The sequence below is a fragment of the Rissa tridactyla genome, chromosome 1 (genome assembly GCF_028500815.1).
Source record: "Rissa tridactyla isolate bRisTri1 chromosome 1, bRisTri1.patW.cur.20221130, whole genome shotgun sequence".
In the NCBI taxonomy this organism is placed as follows: Eukaryota; Metazoa; Chordata; class Aves; order Charadriiformes; family Laridae; genus Rissa; species Rissa tridactyla.
This window is the reverse complement of record NC_071466.1, coordinates 9,475,858-9,495,825: the sequence shown is the minus strand read 5'-3', so window position 1 is coordinate 9,495,825 and position 19,968 is coordinate 9,475,858. Positions and strand designations below refer to the sequence as shown.

The 19,968-nt window shown below is 58.2% G+C and overlaps 1 protein-coding gene across 2 annotated transcripts in view; it reads right to left on the bottom strand.

Annotated features, from left to right (window-relative positions):
* CLPB (ClpB family mitochondrial disaggregase) overlaps positions 1–16,514 on the bottom strand; it is a 104,704-nt gene extending 88,190 nt beyond the window's left edge. For both annotated transcript variants that reach the window (XM_054196753.1, XM_054196764.1), the window contains exons 1-2: positions 15,502–16,514; positions 11,395–11,446 (exon numbers count right to left, since the gene is read on the bottom strand). In XM_054196753.1, coding sequence (XP_054052728.1) covers positions 11,395–11,446; positions 15,502–15,643 — 194 coding nt within the window. In that variant the 5' untranslated portion in view covers positions 15,644–16,514. The remainder of the gene's footprint in view (positions 1–11,394; positions 11,447–15,501) is intronic.
* Positions 16,515–19,968: the final 3,454 nt, after the last annotated feature.

The following is a 19,968-nucleotide window of genomic DNA, read 5'->3' as shown; positions in this document are numbered from 1 at the left end:
TCTGGAAGGCCACATGCCCCAGCCCGGAGAGAGAATTACTAGCATCGCATCATCTACCATAATACGCATTGACATTTCATTTAGGAGCTGGGGTTTTGTTGGGTTTTTTGTCTTTTTTTTTTTTTTTTTTTTTTTTTTTTTTAAAATCATTGCAAGATGCTCAGCAACTTAACAGATTTTCTAGACAACTGAACTTTATGTTCAGGGTCTTCCAGCCCATCATTAATTTTTTCCCTGCCTGATTTAATGATACGCCAATCGATAAAGCGACGACCACTGCTCGGATCCCAGACAGCCAAATGTATTTACCAGCAGGGAGTACTTTTTTTTTGTTGTTTTTAATTAAATAAAATCCTCTGATCAATGTTTAGGATGTTTATCCACGTTTTAACCAAAGAAGATCCAGGACACGCGCTCCTACCTCCCAAGGAGTTTCTCGTGCGCCTATAGCTCTATTAGCACCAGTTTCAGTGTTTCTCGAGAGATGAACTGGTGCTGGGCTGCAGCGGTGCCACCCAGACCCAGTCAGGAGAGCCCTGAGGAAGAGCGGGGGCTTCTTCTGTTTGGGGGTGTGGGTGTGTTTTCATAGAATCACAGAATTGTTGAGGTTGGAAGGGACCTTTCAGACCATCAAGTCCAACCATCAACCCAACACTGACAAACCCACCGCTACCCCATGTCCCTCAGCACCACGTCTGCCCGGCTTTTAAATCCCTCCAGGGATGGCGACTCCACCACTGCCCTGGGCAGCCTCTTCCAATGCTTGACAACCCTTTCAGTGTGAAAAATAGAAATTTTAAGGATTTTGGAATCCTTGGGGTTTTTTTTTAGGGTTTTAGGGCAGAAAGCTTGGCCGCTTCTCCAGACTATTCCTAGAATCCATAATTGTCAAGGTTGAAAGGGAGCTTTTAGATCATTGAGTCCAACCATTGACCCAACACTGACAAAACCCACCACTAAACCATATCTCTAAGCACCACATCTACCCATCTTTTAAATCCCTCCAGGGATGGCGACTCCACCACTGCCCTGGGCAGCCTGTTCCAATGCTTGACAACCCTTTCAGTGTGAAAAATAGAAAGGAAATTTTAAGGATTTTGGAATCCTTGGGGGGTTTTTTTTAGGGTTTTAGGGCAGAAAGCTCAGCCGCTTCTCCAGACTATTCCTAGAATCATAGAATTGTCCAGGTTGGAAGGGACCTTTCAGATCATCGAGTCCAACCATCAACCCAACACTGACAAACCCACCACTACCCCATGTCCCCCAGCACCACGTCTGCCCGGCTTTTAAATCCCTCCAGGGATGGTGACTCCACCACTGCCCTGGGCAGCCTCTTCCAATGCTTGACAACCCTTTCTGTGTAAAAAACAGAAATAAAGTTTTAAGGATTTCGGAAACACTTTGGGTTCGTTCGTTTTTTTTAGGGTTTTAGGGCAGAAGGCTCAGTCGCTTCCCCACATTATTTTGTGTGAACAGATTTTCCTGGCAGGTTTCTAACAGTTAGAGCCCGCGAGCGAGTGGCGATGGGTCCCACCCTTCTCCCCGCAGACCCCCGGCTCCGAGGGCAGCGTTCCCTGTGCAGAACTGAAGAATTCCTCTGGGAAGGAGCCATGGCTCCGGAGCACTCAGGGCTCGGCCAGCAGAACATCCCCGCTTGCGCTGGAATCTACCGGAGGAGCCCGGCTTTGTGCGTCCGTCCTATTTCACCTCCAGATGACAGCTCCCAAAGCTTCAGCGCTTGGGAGAAAAAGAGAGAAAAAGAGCCCAAAGCGGACTGCGGCGAGGAGTTGCTTCTCCCCCCGCCGCCCCCGGACAGATGTGCCTCCTATTCACCCCTCCGGTGGGGTTCTGGGTGACTGCCTCGGTGACACCGCGCTCCCAGCCGAGCCCAGAGGGCATGTTTGAGTTTGTGCTCAGTGCCGGCAGCGTGCCCAGCGCTCCTCCCGACAGCTGGAGGAAGAGGAAGCTGGAAACTTGAACTTTTGCGACAACAATAGCTTCTGTTTCTCTCGGCCACTTCAACATCTCCCCCACCCCAGCCCCAATATGTCACTGTTTAACCGCCGGGGCGGGGGACACCCTCGGCCGTGCCCTCCACTTTGCAGAAGAGGGAGGGAAGAAAAACATCCAAACCCAACAATATCTCCCAACATGAAAGCACAATCCCCGTTAGAGGCCAGGGAAGGGATCTGCCCGCTTGGGAGAATGCGGCGAGCTGCTGAAAAGCCTTTGATCTTACAATCATAGAAGGGTTTGGGTGGGAAGGGACCTTAAAGACCATCCAGTGCCACCCCCTGCCATGAGCCGGGACATCTTCAACTAGACCAGGTTGCTCAGAGCCCCGTCCAACCTGGCCTTGGACACCTCCAGGGACGGGGCATCTCCCACCTCTCTGGGCAACCTGCTCAGCGTCTCCCTCACGCAGAAGCTGTCCCGCACTCGCGATAAACACCTCCGTTAATCAGAATTAACTCCGTGATGGTTACCAGATGTATTGCGCGCACACAGAACTACCATGCGCATCCAGCCGTGCCAGAAGAGTCGGCGTCTGCTTCCAGAGCGAGGGGTTCGGGCAGAGCCGAGGGTTTAAAGCTGTTTTGGAAAGAGGCATGGGATGTTCTGTCTCCTGCGGCCGGCCGGCTGCCGACGGCAGAGAGTTTTGTCTTATGACTCAGTGTGCAAACACCAGCAGGAGGACAAAACACAAGAAGCAGCACGAAAGAAGGTCACCACGGAGGAAGCGTTAAAGCAAAACGCTGCTGCGAAACCAGTGAGAAATGGAGCAGCGACAGAAATCACTGCTTTATTCCCCGTCTTTTCCTCCCCATTCCCTGCCGCCCCGTTTGGGGAACCTGCTCCGCTCTGTCGGCGCTGCCTGGAAAAGGGTGTCCCCTCCCGTTTCTGAGCTATAAAGCACAGCCCGCACAAACCTCTGACATCTCAGAACCGACATGAAGGAACCTGGGTTGCCGTATCCGCTCCGAGCCCCCGAGGCCACGTGCCAAATCAAACTCAATAACCAGTCAAAAACTTCCACTGCAACCAAGTACCGTATACCTCGCTCCGCGCGCCAGGAAAAAAGATTAAAGGGGACGTTTAAAGGAAAAACATCTGTTTATCCTAAAAAACCCAGGTGCCCATTAACTCAGATACCTACTAACAAACACAGGCCCGGTGAGGGCGAACAGACAGCATAATAAAAGGCACGTAGCAACGGAAATAAATGTAATTATAAATAATCTCCCAATCCTGTCGCCAGCCCTCGCTCGCTGCCGCAGCTGAAGAGGTTTCACTGCTGTTTAGGACAGAAGATAAGGTGCAGGTCTGGCTGGTGGCTAGAGGTGGTCACGCTTCGATAGCTGCTGACATGAGCCCTACATTTACCCTACCCTTGAGCATAAGGCCCCATCCCCGACGTTCCCAGAGCTGATAATTGCGAGAGAGGAAGATGCCCCAGTGGGTAGCAGCTCCTGGAAGGGCTCACACCCTCCGCACGGTTCCTCCCCATCGTCCGACGGTTTCCCAGCCTGGTTTCTACCCGGGGCTCAGGCCAGCGGTGTGGGCAGCACAAGGACATGGGAACTGCCCGTTTGTTCCCCAGGGGGGCAGAAATGGGGCTGCCGGGTCCGGAGAGCACAGAGCCACCACAGGGGCTGAGCTCCAGGAGGCTCCCAAGCACGTTCAGCTCCAATCTGGGCTCATTTCAGACACAGCACTTTCAAAAATCCATCCCTGGACTGAGGAGGGTGCTGTTCCAAGCTGGTAAACGACACCTGAGTCACTACAGAAGGATTTTTTTTTGGCCTAGTTTGTGATTTCCCATGGAGTTTCTGAATTCTTTAATGAACCCTTGAGAGGGGAAGGTGCTGCTGCCGCCCAAGCAAAGCCCCTGCACTGGAGAGGACCAAGAGGGAGACAAATGCTGCGTCCAAGAGGAGCACAAACGGTTTTACCAAGACACAGACTCATCTCCACGTATCTGCTGTGGCCCTGGCAGCTTAACTCCGCTCCTCCTAACCATTTGAACATAAAAAGATATAAAAGTTGTGAAAGACAAGGACAAATACTGCCCTGGTCTAGCTGGGAGGACTGACCAGGTCCTGCCATGTCACACGTGCCCCAGAGCAGAAAGGGCTCGCACTCTTTCAGAAGAGCAGCTTTGGTTTCCAGCACATCCACCCTTCTAAAAGAGCAGCCTTGTCTTATCATGGAATCACAGAATGGTTTGGGTGGGAAGGGTCCTTAAAGCCCACCCAGTGCCACCCCCTGCCCTGGGCAGGGACACCTCCCACCAGCCCAGCTTGCTCCAAGCCCCGGCCAACCTGGCCTTGAACCCCTCCAGGGATGGGGCAGCCACAGCTTCTCTGGGCAACCTGGGCCAGGGGCTCACCGCCCTCACAGCCAAGAATTTCTGCCCGAGATCTCAGCTCAATCTCCCCTCTTGCAGTGGAAAACCCTTCCCCCTCGTCCCATGGCTCCCCTCCCTCATCCAGAGTCCCTCCCCAGCTTTCCTGGAGCCCCTTGAGGGACGGGAAGGGGCTCCAAGGTCTCCGCGGAGCCTTCTCTTCTCCAGGCTGAACCCCCCAACTCTCTCAGCCCGTCCTCCCAGCAGAGGGGCTCCAGCCCTCCCAGCATCTCCGGGGCCTCCTCTGGCCCCGCTCCAACAGCTCCGTGTCTCTCCTGTGCTGAGGCCCCAGAGCCCCTTCAGGGACAGGAAGGCTGGTAATGGGTCGGGACCACCTTTCCCAGACTGGGCAGAGCAGGATGTTCCTGCCATCAGGATCAGGACCATTTATTAGGTGTAACCAGCCCAGGCTGAGACCTTAGAGCCCCTTCCAGTCCCTAAAGGTGAGATCTCGGGCAGAAATTCTTGGCTGTGAGGGCGGTGAGCCCCTGGCCCAGGTTGCCCAGAGAAGCTGTGGCTGCCCCATCCCTGGAGGGGTTCAAGGCCAGGTTGGCCGGGGCCTGGAGCAAGCTGGGCTGGTGGGAGGTGTCCCTGCTCAGGGCAGGGGGTGGTACTGGGTGAGCTTTAAGGTCCCTTCCCACCCAAACCATCCTGTGATTCTATGAAATCCCACCTTGCTGCAGAAGGGAATTCTTGCTCTTGCTCACAGAACAAGGGAGAAGAGACAGACACAGCCTGGGAGGAGGCAGCGCAGCGATGAGTCAGAGACAACAAGAGGAGCAATGCTCGGCTGCTTGACCAAAAAGGAAAGATCACCGTTTGGGGCAATCGAGCTTGATTTAGCTCTTTCTGCAACCCCTCCACCTAAAAAATCAGCCTGGAGAGGGCAGAGCCAGCTGCAGGAGCCGGCACGGAGCTCCTTGCCCCACCACCACGTCTGGCTGGATCCCTCGCAGAGCAGGAGAGTGCCTGCTCATCTCCAGCTCTCATTAACACGCAGATTTGGGCTGCTGCCCGCTGTTATGAATGAGCCTGAGAACAGCCGTCCGACATCCGCGCCGTGTTTCCATGAGTCACAGTCGCACAGCGCCGCCGAGAACGCTGCTCCATCATATTTATCTGGCGAGGAAACTCTGCCGTAAGCCTGCACTTCTGTGGGCGGCTTATTAAGAAACAAAGCTGGAACACAGAGAATCAATATTAATACTGAATATAAACACAAGGGGGACGGAGGCGGTAATTCTTTATGGCTCTGCTTCTTGCTTTCCCTCCACATGCGCGGAACAACCGAGGCTGAGGGAAATTAAACTATCCACATTAATTAGGTGTTATCTTCTGTACTGGCTAACAGCGTGAAGGGCTTGAAGGGAATTGCTGCCTGGCCACGCGCTCCAAAGGGAATGGGTCCCAGAAGTGAATGAGTTCCTTGATCTCGATGAATTCGCCTGGTTTCTTGCATTTAACAAGTGGGTGAAGATGAGAAAACCCGTGTGGGGGCTGAGAGGAGACCGAGGGACGGGGAGGGCCTGTGGCTCTGGGGCTGGATCCAGCCTTCGGATGTGCGGCAACACTAACTGTGTGTTATCTGGGGCTGCCGGGTCTGTCTGAAAGGCCTCTTCATCCTTAACCAAGGAAAACATTGCTGCTTGGAATAATGCAAAATTCCCCTGAACATAAGCCTCCCGTTCATTTCCAGTATCCATAACCTTAGTCTTTCCAAGCCGGACTGAGAAACATCTAGTTACGGGCTGCGCTAACACTCATTATGTCTCATCACTCGCCCTGTTCAGCAGTTCAACAGCAAAGAGGGACCCAGAGAGAGCCTTTCAGAGCAACGTGCTCCCTACAGGGGCTGTGAGTGGAGCTCGGCTGGCTTACAACCACAGCATTGTCCGGGTTGGAAGGGACCTTTCAGATCATCGAGTCCAACCATCAACCCAACACTGACAAACCCACCACTACCCCATGTCCCTCAGCACCACGTCTGCCCGGCTTTTAAATCCCTCCAGGGATGGCGACTCCACCACTGCCCTGGGCAGCCTGGTCCAGTGCCTGACAACCCTTTCAGGGAAGAAATTTTTCCTAATACCTAATCTAAACCTCCCCTGGTGCAACTTGAGGCCATTTCCTCTTGTCCCATGGCCTGTTCCTTGGGAGAAGAGATCGACCCCCCCTGGCTACCCCCTCCTTTCAGGGAGTTGTAGAGAGCGAGAAGGTCTCCCATCAGCCTCCTTTTCTCCAGGCTGAACACCCCCAGCTCCCTCAGCTGCACCTCACCAGACTTGTGCTCCAGACCCCTCACCAGCTCCGGTGCCCTTCTCTGGACACGCTCCAGCACCTCAATGGCTTTCTTGTACATGGAAGTGTCCCAGCCCAAACTCAGAGTGATGCCAGTGTTGGCCCAGCTTTGGGACAACTGTGACCAGCCGAGGCACAGCCAGACCTTGCCCAAGGATCCCCAACACAAACCCTCCTTTCGGTCCCTTCAGCCCGATTTTCCCCTGTGCCTGTGGTTCTTTGGGTTCCCAGATGGAAGATCTGGACAGGCGGAGGACAGCTTGGCTTCCAAAATCGAAACGCTTTTAATTTTTCATAACTCTATCACTTATCTTCCACCTCCATTCACGTCCTGACGGCTGGAACAAAGCAGCGCGTTTGCCTGCAGCCTTGTGAAAGGTGAGCTCTTTAGAACAGCTTAATCCGAGGAGCCTCGTCCACTTCCTCACACGCATGGAAGCAGAATTACAGAATTCACAGAATTCTACCTGTACTCACAGCAGCACCCTGATGCCTGTCGCTTCTCCGTGCAGCGTCCAGGAGCTCTGCAGCTGCTTGATGTTGTGCTCCTCTAACCATCGCCACCACCCCATTTGCTGACCTTCCTCCTCAACTGATGGGATTGACCTGAAACTAATTTGAGGAATATGAGGATGAGATGTAAATACCCGGAAAGAGGCAGCGCGAAGACTCACACTGGAAAATTTACAGTCCAAGATGGGGAGGCTGAGATCTTCCGGATGGGCAACCTGCTGTGACGAACCAGCCTCCAAAAAGCCACCATCTTCTCCAGCTGGTGATCCTGGTGCTGCTCCTGCTCCTCCACCTCCCACATCACGTACCCTGTGTATTTCCGAGGTGCCCACGTACAACCTCTCCTTACTTTAATTCCTACGGGAAAAATTGCTTCAATCTTCATTGCACCAGGTCCCCATCATCCCTCAACAGGCAGCAGATTATGGCCACACGTGCCCGGAGCCTCTACACCTCCCGTTCTTTGACTATCATTCATTTTAGGAACCAGCCAGCGGTTATCCCTGCTGACATTCAAATCCTCTGCGGGGGCTCTCATTCTCCCTAGCTTTCCACGAGGAAAGCCCTGACCCCATCATCCCACAGGTGGCCGTTAGGGTGATGAAGGGAGTCACCCTCTCCCAGGAGAGCACGGAGGACTGTTGGGATAAGGACGCAGAATTATCCTAAAAATTCTTCAGTTTCATTGTGCATCTGCTGCTCCAAACTGCCTCCTGTTTTCCCTCTGCAGTTAAACACATCTATGATTTAACTCACAGTTTAACTTCTTTGTACCTCACACATCCATTTTCTACACTTCAGACCGAAAGACTGCATTTCCCACTCGGTGCAGTGACGATGTTTTCCCGCGTAAAGCCGTTTGCTGAACAAGGCACTTGAAAAAGGCCAGTCCCCGCAGCAAGGCAGAACAAGTCCCCAGCAGCAGATGAAAAGAACGCGTAGCAGAGAAGATGGTCAGGAGAATTATAAACATCTGGCTGCTGCTTCTAACAGTCTTTGAGCCAAAAGGCTGGAGAAATGAAGGACATCAGGAACTGCTCCACAACAGGAGCGACGCCACATCTCTGCTCGGCTTTCCTGGCACGGCCCCGTGAGCCAGGCTGCGGAGCAGCGGAGAACACGTGTCTTGAATGTCTCTGCGAAGCCTGAGCGAAACAGTGCGCAGGAGTTCAGCCCTTTGAGGCTTTTCACTGCCTTTAAATTGTTAGACCAAGACATTAGGCCGTGGGAGAGAGTACAAATGAGTCTAAAGCTGTATTAGAAAAGTCATAGAATCACAGAATGGTTTGGGTGGGAAGGGACCTTAAAGCCCACCCAGTGCCACCCCCTGCCCTGGGCAGGGACACCTCCCACCAGCCCAGCTTGCTCCAAGCCCCGGCCAACCTGGCCTTGAACCCCTCCAGGGATGGGGCAGCCACAGCTTCTCTGGGCAGCCTGGGCCAGGGGCTCACCGCCCTCACAGCCAAGAATTTCTGCCTGAGATCTCAGCTCAATCTCCCCTCTTGCAGTGGAAACCCCTTCCCCCTCGTCCCATGGCTCCCCTCCCTCATCCAGAGTCCCTCCCCAGCTTTCCTGGAGCCCCTTGAGGGACTGGAAGGGGCTCCAAGGTCTCCGCGGAGCCTTCTCTTCTCCAGGCTGAACCCCTCCAACTCTCTCAGCCCGTCCTCACAGCAGAGGGCTCCAGCCGTCACAGCATCCCCGCAGCCCTCTATCACACCAGCCTCCCCTCTCCTAAACAGTGAGCTGTGTGGAGCAGGGGGGAAAACAGGCAGGGGACAACACTGTCCGGGGAGGGGGACAAGTGACAAACAGGTGGACGGCGCTGCCCTCTCCTGGGTGCAGCCCACCATGCTCAGCTGAATATCATGCTCCTGCCCTGCTAAGGCTGAAATCTGGGCTTTACCCCTTGCAGCTAGCAAGAGCAAGAGCCCTTAATGCAGCCCTGTCCGTGCCTCCTCCATCAGCTCTGCAGCCCCTGTGGAGTTCCCGGACTGGACGTAAAGCAGAGACTGAAGCCGCCTGCAGCAGGGAGAGAGTCAGAGAAAGGTTTGGGCTGGAAAAGACTTTAAAAATCATCTAGTTCCACTCCCCTGCCACTGGCAGGGACCCTTTCCACGGGACTTTCCAACCTATCAGTAGTTTTCACCATCCCATGCCTGGCAGCGAAGGCACAAGTCGGCAGGGAGCTCTGGCAGCTCCCCAGGGAGAAGGACCGTAAGGAAAGAGACACGGAAACAAAAGGAGAGGCCGCAGACGTGCAAGGGATAAAGCTCTTCCCCAATCGGGGGGGCACAGAGCATCCCTCTGCCTGACCAGGCTCACAAATCACCCAGACATCCCTAAGCAGCAGCTTCCTGCAATTACAAGCAGCAGAACACATGTGCCAATTAGCCACACACCAATATCCTCTTCGGCTCTTGATCGAGGCCAGATCTCAGCCCCGGGGTGCAGCAGGGCCAGGCTGCTTCCTTCAAGATCCCGGGATGGGAAGGAGCATCCCCGGGCCAGGAGGGCTCCCCTCCCCTGCCGCAGGGACGGCAGCTCCCTGGATGCCTGCAATGGGGGGAGATCTCTGCCAGGGAGAAACCCAGGAGAGCAGCAATGGCTGCTCCCATCCTGTGCGAGCTGCCAGGCTACCCAAAAAAAAATAAAAATATCTTAATTCCGTACTGGTTGAAGGCAGCGCTTGGGAGACCTCACCACCAGTGGGTTACTGGGAGAGACCGGGCAGGACAGCTGAGCTTTGCTGGGTCCTCATATGCTTCTCTTCACCGTGCGTTCTCAGGAGGCTTGTTTCCCCCACACAGCTCCAGTTAAGTCCCTGGCACCAGCTGCAGATGAGGTCAGAGCTGGCCTGCCCGCAGACCTATTTCGTTAACGCAGCACCGCATTAACCGCTCGAGCCAATCCAAGTCCCTCCCCAGAGAGACAGCCGCAGCAGGACCGGGTGGGCAGAGAGCAAACGTACCTCTCAGGGACCGCTCACAGGCTGGGCCCGAGAAACACGCTTGTTTTTAGCACCCCAGGGAATTTAACGTCGCTATACAGCTCCTGAACGATGGCACGGCACAACCCTGACAGAGGAAAGCATGGCCAATAGCAACAAGAGCGCTGAAGACCCTGGGACAGGAGCACAGGGACAGCTCTGGAGATGACCCGGTCCCCAACGGGCACGTGCTTGGTCACCCCAACGGGTCAAGCAGACCTGAGCTCACTCCTGTGCTCCTGGTGGGACACAAACGAGTCTCTGCGGCTTCTGGCCTGGAGGTGTACATCCGCACCACACTGCACTGCCTGGCCTCATGCTTTCATAGAATCCCAGACCGGCAGGGGTGGGAAGGGACCTCTGGACACCCTCCAGTCCAACCCCCTGCCAGAGCAGGGTCACCCACAGCAGGTGGCACAGGAATATGTCCAGGCGGGTTTGGAATGTCTCCAGAGATGGAGACTCCACCACCTCTCTGGGCAGCCTGCGCCAGGGCTCTGCCACCATCACAGGAAAGAAGTTCCTCCTCATGCTGAGATGGAATTTCCCATGTTCCAGTTTGTGCCTGTTGCCCCTTGTCCCGTCCCCAGGCACCACTGAGAAGAGTCTGGCCCCATCCTCTTGCCCCCCACCCTTTAGCTCTTGCTGAGCATTGATGAGATCCCCTCTCAGTCTGCTCTTCTCCAGCTGAACAGCCCCAGGGCTCTCAGCCTGTCCTCAGCACAGAGATGCTCCAGCCCCTCCGCATCTCCGCAGCCTCCGCTGGACTGTCTCCAGCAGTTCCCTGTCCTTCTGGAACTGGGGAGCCCAGAACTGGACCCAGTGCTCCAGCTGTGGCCTCCCCAGGGCAGAGCAGAGGGAGAGGATGACCTCCCTCCACCTGCTGGCCACGCTCTTTGTCCTCTCCCAGTACAGGGATCTGCCACCCGCCTTCCAACTCACAGGTAACTGCACTCATTGTCCCTTCCGACCCACTCTGGATCCGAGACGGCGACGTGAGCACCCCAGGGGGTGTGGGAGCAGCCAGGCCTTGCTGCTCCATCCCAGGAGCTGCGCCCTGGGATGCGAACCCAAACATGAACACGTGTGGATAACGGGGACGAGCCCACCCTTCCCCAAGCGCTGACAGAGCTTTCCTGCCTTCCCCCGCCTCGGCAGCACTGTCCTCTCACACCTCTCTCGAGCTGCTCACCTGTTGACTTCCGAAACATTGTTGATCCTTGCAGCTTCCAGCAGAGCATCTTCTGAAAACAGAGAAAGAAGAGAAAGCGAGTTAGCAGCCAAACACAACACACGCATAACATCCCGGAGGTGGCACAGGCCACCACAGCAGAGAAGGCAGGGCCTGTGCCTACGGCTCTTCTCAAACACCACAGGTTAGGAAGGATCTACTTCTGCGAGCAGGTTTCTCCAAAATCCCTTCGTTGCTGACTTACCACAGCCCCCCTGTAAGGGTTCTGGGGAAGGCAGGACCGACGGCAGCTCTCAAAGCGCGGGCACAGGCAGAGAAATGGGGGTTCAGTGCAAGCTGGGTCCCCGGCCCGGCTGCACAAGTCCCTTCCTCGCCTCTCCCGGCCCAAAGGCAGGCGTTTGGGCAGCTGAGACGGCGGCTCCCCGCGTGTCGCAGCCCTGGGCAGTACCTCCACGGACGCAGCCAGGGTTGGGAACTGCTCCTCCCTGGGAAACCAGTCTCTCCCAGCCCACCAGAGATCATGCACCTCTGCAGGAAACTACCTTTGCTTACAAGTGACAGTCTCTGGCTCACAAGGTGCCACCGGCAAAAGGCTGGAGAGGAGGGGACAGGTCCTGCTGGGGCACCCGGGGCTGGGGACGAGCTGGCAGTGGCGCCAGCAAGGAACCAACTGTGTCAACAACTGGGGAAACAACGACTTCTCCTGTGTTTGCAAGGCAAACCCGGCAAATGGCGAGGTCTGGGGTGCAGGAGGCATGACAGGCAGCTGGCACTGTCACCCCAGACGGTGACAGCCTCGGCCAGAGGTTTCCAGACGCCACCACAAGGCCAGTGAGTTCCTACCACAGGCTCAGAATGACACCTCCTGGCTAGAGAGGGGAAGGACAGCACCCCAGCTCTGCTGGGGCAGGAGGTTTTCAAAACCAGTGCAGCCAGCAAGGCTCTACCGGGGTGTCTGGGGACAACTTGGGCATGTGGGGACAATTCTTCCTAATTCTTACCAGCCTTCAAACGCTTCCTGCTCTCTCCCCAACATTTTGTGCCTCCTTTCTCCGAGCCATTTGTGCCCATGGCTCGGCGTTCTGCTTCACGCCTTTAACCTGGCTTCCCGGAGAGCATCCCCAGCAGCCAGGGCTGTGTCCTGTGTCCCTGTCCCTTACTCCAGGGTCCCTCTCTCAGGGCACTGACACGCAGCCACAAGCGGCAGCGATCACGGCTCACCCCAGCAGCCAGCTTTCTGCAAAGGTTCAAATTGCACCACAAACCTCAGCGTTTCCTGCGCTGCCCCGAAAGGAAGGGTAGCCAGCATGCTGCAGGGAGATATTTTGGCTGACGGACATTTGCTGCGTCCAAACGAAGAGCTTTGCAGCACAAATCGCTTGTGGTCTTACTAGGAAAGCTGAGATCCGTGGGCACTGTGCTGTCTCAAGGACAATTCACCGGGCAGAGCGTGGCAGAGAGGAGCAGCAGATCGTTTTTGTGTCCCCCCCGAGGGGATGATGGCTGCTCGCAGGCCCCAGAACAGCAGCAGAACACTGGCAGCATGGGCCACGCTGCCCGAGACACGGGGTGAACCCGAGGCAGCTGGGGCCAAATGACCGCTGGTGTCGGAGTTAGTGAGCATTCAGCCACCGCAGCCTGGACTCAGAGCCAGCACAGCATCCTCCTCCCAGTCACTGAATGGTTTGGGTAGGAACGGACCTTAAAGGCCACCCAGTGCCACCCCCTGCCCTGGGCAGGGACACCTCCCACCAGCCCAGCTTGCTCCAAGCCCCGGCCAACCTGGCCTTGAACCCCTCCAGGGATGGGGCAGGCACAGCTTCTCTGGGCAACCTGGGCCAGGGGCTCACCGCCCTCACAGCCAAGAATTTCTGCCCGAGATCTCAGCTCAATCTCCCCTCTTGCAGTGGAAACCCCTTCCCCCTCGTCCCATGGCTCCCCTCCCTCATCCAGAGTCCCTCCCCAGCTTTCCTGGAGCCCCTTGAGGGACTGGAAGGGGCTCCAAGGTCTATAATTACACATGACTCGCCCTAACGCTGATGAAACCTCCTGGTAACCGCCCCAGCAGCCCAGCACAGCAGGCTGTGCGTCACTCACAAGGAAACCGAGCTCTGACGTGTGCCTGTAACCACCGAGTGAGTGTCCTGCTCTGAAGCCACAACCCCCCTGCCCCAGGCCTGTGTCACACCAGCTCTCGGCCAACAAGCCCGAACGCGTGAGCAGCGAGGGCTGGTTCATGGCGAAGGCACAGCAGTGAGCAGGGAAGGTCCGCTCCAGCACGCACCATCTCCTTTTCCACAGCTTGGACCGAGCCTGGATCCCGACCTCGTCCAGCTGAAGGGCTGAAGGTTGATACCCCGCGTGCCTGGCACACAGCAGAGCAGCAAACACATCTCCACTCCAACACCACCCCGTCCAGTAACACCAACGTGGCCACTCCGTCTCCTGTCCTGCGGCAGGAAAGCGGGGTGACAACAACCCAAGCGTAGGTCTGCACCCCGGGAACCCCCAAACACAACACCCTGCTGAGAACGGGACCGGCTGTGGCGCAAACCTGCAGTTGCACATCAACCAAAAAGCACGCGACTTGCCCCAACAGATCACGGGGACTGTCCCAGTCAGCTCAGACACACACATGTCAGCGTTTCTAATGCTGTGGCAACAAGGGCTTGTGGCCACCCAACTGCTTCCTTCCCACGGTGAGGGGGATGTACACCACTCCGTGAGAAATCTTGGGCTGATCAGGGGACTCGCTTGATCCCTTTCCAACTCCCAGACCTCTCTGCTTGCCCCAGATATCCTACGGTCGAAGCGGGGAGAGCCAGCCCTGGGGAGAATGACACAATCACAGAATTGTAGGGATTGGAAGGGACCTTTGGAGGTCATCTTGTCCAACCCCACTGATAAAGCAGGGTCACCCAGAGCAGGTTGGAGATGGGTTTGGAATGTCTCCAGAGATGGAGACTCCACACCTCTCTGGGCAGCCTGTGCCAGGGCTCTGCCACCCTCAAAATGAACTTCTCCTTATTTTCTTCATTCCAATTTGTGCCCGTTGCCCCTTGTCCTGTCCCTGGGCACCACTGAGAAGGGTCTGGCCCCGTCCTCTTGTCCCCCGCCCTTTAGCTCTTGCTGAGCATTGATGAGATCCCCTCTCGGTCTGCTCTTCTCCAGGCTGAACAGCCCCAGGGCTCTCAGCCTTTCCTCAGCACAGAGATGCTCCAGCCCCTCCGCATCTCCGCAGCCTCCGCTGGACTCTCTCCAGCAGTTCCCTGTCCTTCTGGAACTGGGGAGTCCAGGACTGGACCCAGTGCTCCAGCTGTGGCCTCCCCCGGGCAGAGCAGAAGGGGAGGATGACCTCCCTCCACCTGCTGGCCACACTCTTCTGGATGCCCCCCAGGAGACCATTGGCCTTCTTGGCCACAAGGGCACACTGGGCCCGTCCCAACTCCCAAACCTCTCTGCTTGCCCAAAATATCCTACGGTCAAAGTGGGGAGAGCTGGTCCTGGGGAGAACATCACCCTGAGGGCTCCATCCTCCTCAGCCGGACTCACAGAATCACAGAATGGCAGGGGTGGGAAGGGACCTCTGGACACCCTCCAGTCCAACCCCCTGCCAGAGCAGGGTCACCCGGAGCAGGTGGCACAGGAACGCGTCCAGGTGGGTTTGGAATGTCTCCAGAGACGGAGACTCCACCACCTCTCTGGGCAGCCTGTGCCAGGGCTCTGCCACCCTCACAGGAAAGAAGTTCCTCGTCATGATGAGATGGAACTTCCTATGGTCAAGTTTGTGAATACAAACTCCTCACCCACCAGGAGCTCCTCTCCCAGCACAAACCCTCCCCAGAGGAACTGGGGTGCCGCTGACAATTTTATCTTAGCAGCAAACGCCAGGATCCTTATCTTCACTCTACAGAAGAGTTTGGGTGTCCACCACGGACCAGCACACCACTTGGTGAGGGTAAAAGTATAACCCTTTCCCCAAATGGCTTCCCAGGCCGGTTCCCGAGCAGGGACCCCCACACCCCCCTCCCCAGGGGGCACACACTCCCCTGCTCCCCACCGAGCCCCACCCCCACGCCCCAGGGCTGGCCGAGCGGTGATAGTCACCCTTGGAGAGGTGGTCCCTGATGTAGCAGTAGGCCACGGCGGCGAGGAGGGCAGGCACCGCTGCTCCCGGGGGGCAGCTCCTGGCTCCGCTCTGACGCCTGCCGGGGTCTCCTCCGCGACGACAGCCCCACTTGGCACCCATGGGTGACGGCTCTCCATGGGACGGCCCCAGCACGGGGTAGCTTGTGCCAGCCAGGCCAGTGGTGGGTGGCTGGGGGGGCCGCAGTGGGGACAGGCCTGGGACCTGCAGCCTGGAACCATCTGCCAGGGGGGGTCTCCTTTGGGCCTGGCCCCATATCTATGGGGGAACCCCCCCAAGGCTGGCCCCATTCCTAGAGGGGGGCCTTGGGGGTCTAGCCCCACAGCTAGGGGGGAGCCCCTGTGGTACAGCCCCACTGCTAGGGGGGAGCCCTCCCGGGCCAGCCCCATTGCTAGGCGGGGGTTGTAGGGGTCTGGACCCACTGCTAGGGGCAAACCCCCCGTTGCTAGTGGGGGACTGCCGGGGCCCGGCTCCACTGGCAGAGGGAGAGCCCTGGGGCCTAGCCCCATGTCTATGAGGAAGCCCCCCCGGGCCAGCCCCATCGCTAGCAGGGAGCCTCGGGGGTCCAGCCCCATCGCTGAGGGGGATCCCCCCGGGCCCGGCCCCATCGCTAGGGGGAAGCCTCGGGGGTCCGGGCTCACTGCTAGGGGGGATCCCCCCCGGCCCCGTTACCGGGGTCCCCCCCCCTCGCCCCCCCGCCCTGTCAGCCTCGCGGTCGGCGCGGGCTCGCGGCGCCCCCTGGCGGCCGAAGCCGGCAGCAGCCGCGGCCCGGCGGTCCGGAGCCCCTCAGCCGCCACCGGAGCCCCGTAGGCCGCCCGCGACGGCGACAGCCACGGCCGACTGCGGAGGAGCCGCGCCAGCCCCGGCGGCGGCGGGCGGGAGGCCAGGGAGGCCAGCATCGTCCCCCTCGCTCGCCGGGCTCCGCCGCCGGCACCTCCTTCCCCCCCCACACACACACGCCGCTGACACGGGCGAACCAAGATGGCGGCCGCCGGCCGCGGCGCAAGGCACGATGGGAGTTGTAGTCCCCGCCTCGCCCGCCCTTGCGCCACCGAGGCCGCCACGGACTACAGCCCCCAGGGAGCGCCGCGGCCCGCCCGGGGCATGCCGGGAAGAGGCGCCGGCTCCCGTCCCGGCAAGGGGTTCTGGCGGGGGGGGGGGGGAGTGTAGTAAGGAGGAACACGGGTTCGAGACCCGGCGCGGGCTAAAAGCCAGGGCACAGGCGTGTGCACATACGTGCGCGCACACACACACACGTGCAGACACACGCGCACCCGCGTGCAGGCGGGCACGCACACGCGCACACAGACGTGCACTTGCGCACATGCGATCACACGCGTGTGTACGTGTGTCGGCGTGTGCCCGCGTGTGAGCGCACCTGCGCGTGCATGTGTGCCTCCCTGTGCGTGTGCGTGCCTGCGTGTGCGCGTGTGAGCCCACATGTGCGTGTGCATACAGGAAAATCACATGTGAGCACGCATATGTGTGGCTCTGAGTGCGTGTGTGTGCGTGTGTCGGCGTGTGTGTGCGTGCACGGGCACGTGTGTGTGCACGCAGGTGTGCGTGAGTGCACGTGTGTGCACGCATGCGAGTCATGTGTGCGCACGCATGTGCATGCCTGTGTGCATGAGTACACGTGTGTGCGTGCGTGTCTGTGGCTCCGAGTGTGCGTGCACGCCTGTGTGTGTGCATGCATGTGTGTGTGCGTGTGCCTGTGGCCACGCACGTGTGTGTCAGTCACGGGTGCGTGCATGCACGTGCCTGTGAGTCTGCGTGCCTGTGTGTATGAGTACATGTGCGCACACACGTGTGTGCATGCACGTATGTGGCTCCGCGTGTGTGTGTGTGACTGCACGCGTGTGCATGCGCGCGTCTGTGTGCAGGCGTGTGTGTGTGCGCGTGCCCCTGGGCGTGCAGGCGCGTGCGTGAACCATGTGTGTGCACGCACATACGTGCCCGTGAGTGTGTGTGCACGCCCGTGTGTGTGAGTGCCTGCGTGTGCGTGTGTGTACGTGGCTCCGAGTGTGTGTGCATGCCCGTGTGCGTGTGTGCATGTGTGTGCATGTGCCTGTGCCCACGCACGTGCGTGTGAGTGCCCACGTGCGTGCCTGCATGCGGGTGAATCGCGTGTGCGCCTGCATGTGTGTGGCTCTGAGTCCTTGTGCGTGCCCGTGTGCATGAGTGCACGCAGTGCGCATGTGCATACATGTGTGTGTATGACTACACGTGTGTGCATGACTACACGCACGTGCACGCATGTATGTGCCTGTGAGTGTGTGTGCATGCCCGTGTGTGTGAATGCCTCTGTGTGTGCATGTGCCTGTGGCCACAAATGTGTGTGTGCGTGCGTGCGAATCGCGTGCATGCGAATCACGTGTGTGCATGCACGTATGTGGCTCTGAGTGTGCGTGCAGGTGCCTGTGGCCACGTGTGTGTGTGTGAGTGAACACGTGTGTGCATGCAGGTGTGTGAACCGTGCGTGTGCATGCATGCGCACGCCTGTGAGTGTGCGTGCGTGCCTGCGTGTATGAGCACATGCGTGTGCGTGTGTGTATGTGGCTCCGAGTGGGCGTGCGTGCCCCTGTATGGACGCACGTGTGTGCGTGTGCACATCTGTCTGCCTGCATGTGTGTGTGAGTGCCCCTGTGTGTGTGCACGCGCATGTGCGAACCGCACGTGTGCGTGCGTGTACATGCCTGTGAGTGCGTGTGCATGCCTGCGTGTGCGGGTACACGTGTGTGCGTGTGTGTATGTGGCTCTGAGTGCGCATGCGTGCCTGTGTGTACAAATGCGTGTGCGTACGTGCACGTGTGTGTGTGAGTGCACGTGTGTGTGCGTGCGTCTGTGTCAATCATGTGCATGCATGTACGTGGCGCTGGGCACGTGCGCGTGCCCGTGCGTTGTGAACGCGTGCGTGCGTTTGCATGCGCCTGTGGCCACGCATGTGCGTGTGAGTGCCCACGTGCACGCATACACGCATGAATCCTGCGTGTGCCTGCATGGACGCGCCTGTTGTATGAGTGCGTGTGTGTGCGTGTGCACGCGTGCGTGCGTGCACGTCCATCACGTGTGTGCATGCAAATACCTGCCTGTGAGTGTGCGTGCATGCCAGCGTGCATGAGGACATGTGTGTGCATGCGTGTACGTGGCTCCGAGTGCGTGTGCACACCTGTGTGTGTGAGTGTGTCTGCGGCCACGCACGTGTGTGTGAGTGCGTGTGTGTGAGTGCACATACGTGCCCGTGAGTGTGTGTGCGTGCCTGTGTGTACGGGTACACGTGTGTGCATGTGTGTACGTGGCTCTGGGCGTGTGCGCATGCCCGTGTGTGTGAGTGCGTGTGTGTGTGTGCACACGTGTGCCTGTGGCCACACACGTGTGTGTGAGTGCCCACGCATGCGTGCATGTGCGTGAACCGCGTGTGTGCCTGCGTGTGTGTGGCTCTGTGTGTGTGCGCGCGTGCCCGTGCGCGTGAGTGCATGCGTGCGCGCGTATCTGTGTGCGTGCACATGCGAACGCGCCTGTGTGTTACGTTCACGTGTGAATCACGTGTGTGCACGCACGGCTGTGGCGGCGTGCGTGCCTGTGTGTGTGACTGCACGTGTGCGCATGTGCGCGGGCACGGATGCGGGAGTGCCCCTGCGTGTGCACGCGTGTGGATCACGTGGGTGCATGCACATACGTGCCCGCGAGTGCGTGTGCATGCCCCAGTGCGTGTGTGTGCATGTTGCCTGTGTGCCTGCAGGTGTGTGAGCGCATGTGCCGGGGATGGGGCGGGGGGGGGATGCTCGGTGCCGGGGGTGTCGGAACCAGCGGTTTGTGAATGGCGTTTTAGCACGGAAAATACGAGCTGATTTAAAAAAAAAAAAAAAAAAAGGGGGGGGGGGGCGTTCATTGAGAAGAAGGGGCTGTTTTATGTAGCGGTTCGTTGACCCGGGGCGGGGGGGGGGCTGTTCCCTCCGTGCTCAAACACCCGGCTCCTGCCCCCCAGCCGCTGGGGAAGGAGAAGGGAATGGGGGGCTACGGCTGGGCGCTGCTGGCACCATGGGGAAGCACCGAGCCGTGCCGAGCTGTGGCAAGCTGTGGCAAGCTGTGCCAAGCCATGTTGAGCCATATCGTGCTCTGGCGAGCCATGTCGAGCCACGCTGGCCCATACCAAGCCATGCTGAGCTATGCCATGCCAAGCTATGCCAAGCTATGCCAAGCTGTGCCATGCCGAGCTGTGCCGAGCCATGCCAAGCTGTGTCATGCCGAGCTGTGCCAAGCCAAGCCCAGCCACGCCAAGCCATGATGAGCCATGCCAAGCTGTGCCATGCCATGCCAAGCTGAGCTGTGCCAAGCAATGCCAAGCCATGCCAAGCCGTGGCAAGCCATGCCAAACCACGCTGAGCCATGCCAAGCTATGCCAAGCTGTGCCGTGCCCAGCTGTG